At 37.5% G+C, this 1,818-nt stretch overlaps 1 protein-coding gene across 1 annotated transcript; it reads left to right on the forward strand.

Moving 5' to 3' along the window:
• The first annotated feature begins 218 nt into the window (after positions 1-218).
• Positions 219-913, forward strand: LOC143615853 (DNA mismatch repair protein MSH2-like). Its single transcript, XM_077088863.1, has 3 exons — positions 219-297; positions 388-540; positions 633-913. Exons 1-3 carry the CDS (start codon positions 286-288, stop codon positions 831-833), a joined length of 366 nt encoding a protein of 121 aa, XP_076944978.1. The 5' UTR covers positions 219-285; the 3' UTR covers positions 834-913.
• Positions 914-1,818: the final 905 nt, after the last annotated feature.

Genomic DNA, 1,818 nt, shown 5'->3' on the forward strand with positions numbered 1-1,818 from the left:
TTGGGTCGTGGAACATCAACTTATGATGGATTTGGTTAGTTTTTTTGTATTCTATACTCGGTTTATTATTATACTTCAGTATTTTTACAATAATTTGTTATTTGGGGAGCAGGTTTAGCATGGGCTATATGTGAGCACTTGGTTGAAGTAATTAAAGCCCCTACTTTATTTGCTACTCATTTTCATGAGTTGACTGCATTAGCGAATGAGCGTTCCGGCAAAGCTTCCGGCATAGCAAATTATCATGTCAGTGCACACATTGACTCCTCGAGCCGAAAGCTAACAATGCTTTACAAGGTTGTTTGATGCTTCAAGCAATAAAATATATTAAAAAACAACACTTTCTACTTTCTTTTTAATTCATTTTAATTCTTTTAATTATATCAGGTTGAAGAAGGAGCTTGTGATCAGAGTTTTGGTATCCATGTTGCGGAGTTTGCAAACTTTCCTGAAAGCGTTGTTTCTCTTGCTAGAGAAAAAGCTGCTGAGCTGGAGGATTTCTCGTCTCTTTCAGTTGTATCGAATGAGGCTGAACAAGAGGTATGCATGCCTTCTGTATATATTACTGTTTAAAAATAGCAATTATTATTAGATTTACATAATAAGCATTATTATCATGCTATGTGTTACAGGCGGGATGTAAACGTAAAAAACCGTGTGAACCAGATGATATGGCGTTAGGTGCTACTCGGGCCCGCCAGTTTTTAAAGGATATATCTGAATTGCCACTTGATAAAATGGACTTGAAGCAGGCTTTGCAAGAAGTGAAACGCTTAAAGACCGGGTTGCAGGATGATACCGGTAACTGTAAATGGCTTCAGCAGTATCTTTAGATGTATTATAAATGTATGTTTTGTTTCGCATTTTGGTACCATAATTAGTAGTTACCTCTTTTGCCCCCAATCTCCCATGGGCGCCTTACATTTTGTTCAAACTGGTTTTGTTTGGTGCAATGGCAGATGGTGGTTTTGAACATGTTCGGATGTTGTGTTTGGTTATCTTAAACATGACACGGAAATATTTAGGTTTTGGTAGTGTTTGGGCAGACCTGTTTAACCTGCTCAGTTAAACTGGTCGACCTGCTAACTTGTTTTTGACTCATTCAACTTAACGGGTTGTGTTTAGATTACATGTTTTAGCGTGTGCGCTTAGTGTTAATATATTTGACACTTTTTTATTGTTCGTGTTTGAGCTGAATATATCAGTCTGCTAACCTGACACAATTTATGCAAAAGTAGAGTCACATTTTGGTGTGACATACTCATGTAGATAGGCATATAAGATATGTATAAATATAATACATGGTTATGTTCGGGTTAAACAATGGATGTTAAGATTGGCTCAAATGTCCAGGCCTAGGTCGTAGAACATCAACACGAGTTAAGCGTTTGTGATTTCGAAATTCCATTTATTGGTGGCAGTGATGATGGTGAATGAGAGGATATCTTTTGATTGAATTCTAATATGTTAAACCGATTTTAGAGATTTCATTCCGTTTTTAGTTCTATTAATTGTAAACATTTTTTTTTCTTTTTAGAATTCTAACACTTTCCTTTGAGTGACATTGAACAATCAGTCTTGCACTAATTCTTCTTTGAAATATGGTAGGAACACTTAACACCTTGTCGACCCTGCATTAGCACACAAAATGTCGCCAGAGACGTGTTACGTTAACATGTCATCGTCCCTATTTTCCGGGAATACATCGCCGTCGACGAGTACCGAGATGTCAGAGGTGGCAACCCGTCGATGATAACAAGAACATGAACGTGGATATCGCGTCGCCGAAGACTAATTCTGGCCATGCGTCTTATCTTA

The sequence above is a fragment of the Bidens hawaiensis genome, unplaced genomic scaffold, assembly GCF_021521415.1.
Source record: "Bidens hawaiensis isolate Kalapana, Puna unplaced genomic scaffold, B.hawaiensis_p1.1 tig00044695_1, whole genome shotgun sequence".
In the NCBI taxonomy this organism is placed as follows: Eukaryota; Viridiplantae; Streptophyta; class Magnoliopsida; order Asterales; family Asteraceae; genus Bidens; species Bidens hawaiensis.

Bases quoted from the DNA above. Each gene is read 5' to 3' on its own strand.
- LOC143615853 (XM_077088863.1), top strand. The intron at 541-632 runs GTATGCATGCCT...TATGTGTTACAG, and splicing joins CGAATGAGGCTGAACAAGAG to GCGGGATGTAAACGTAAAAA.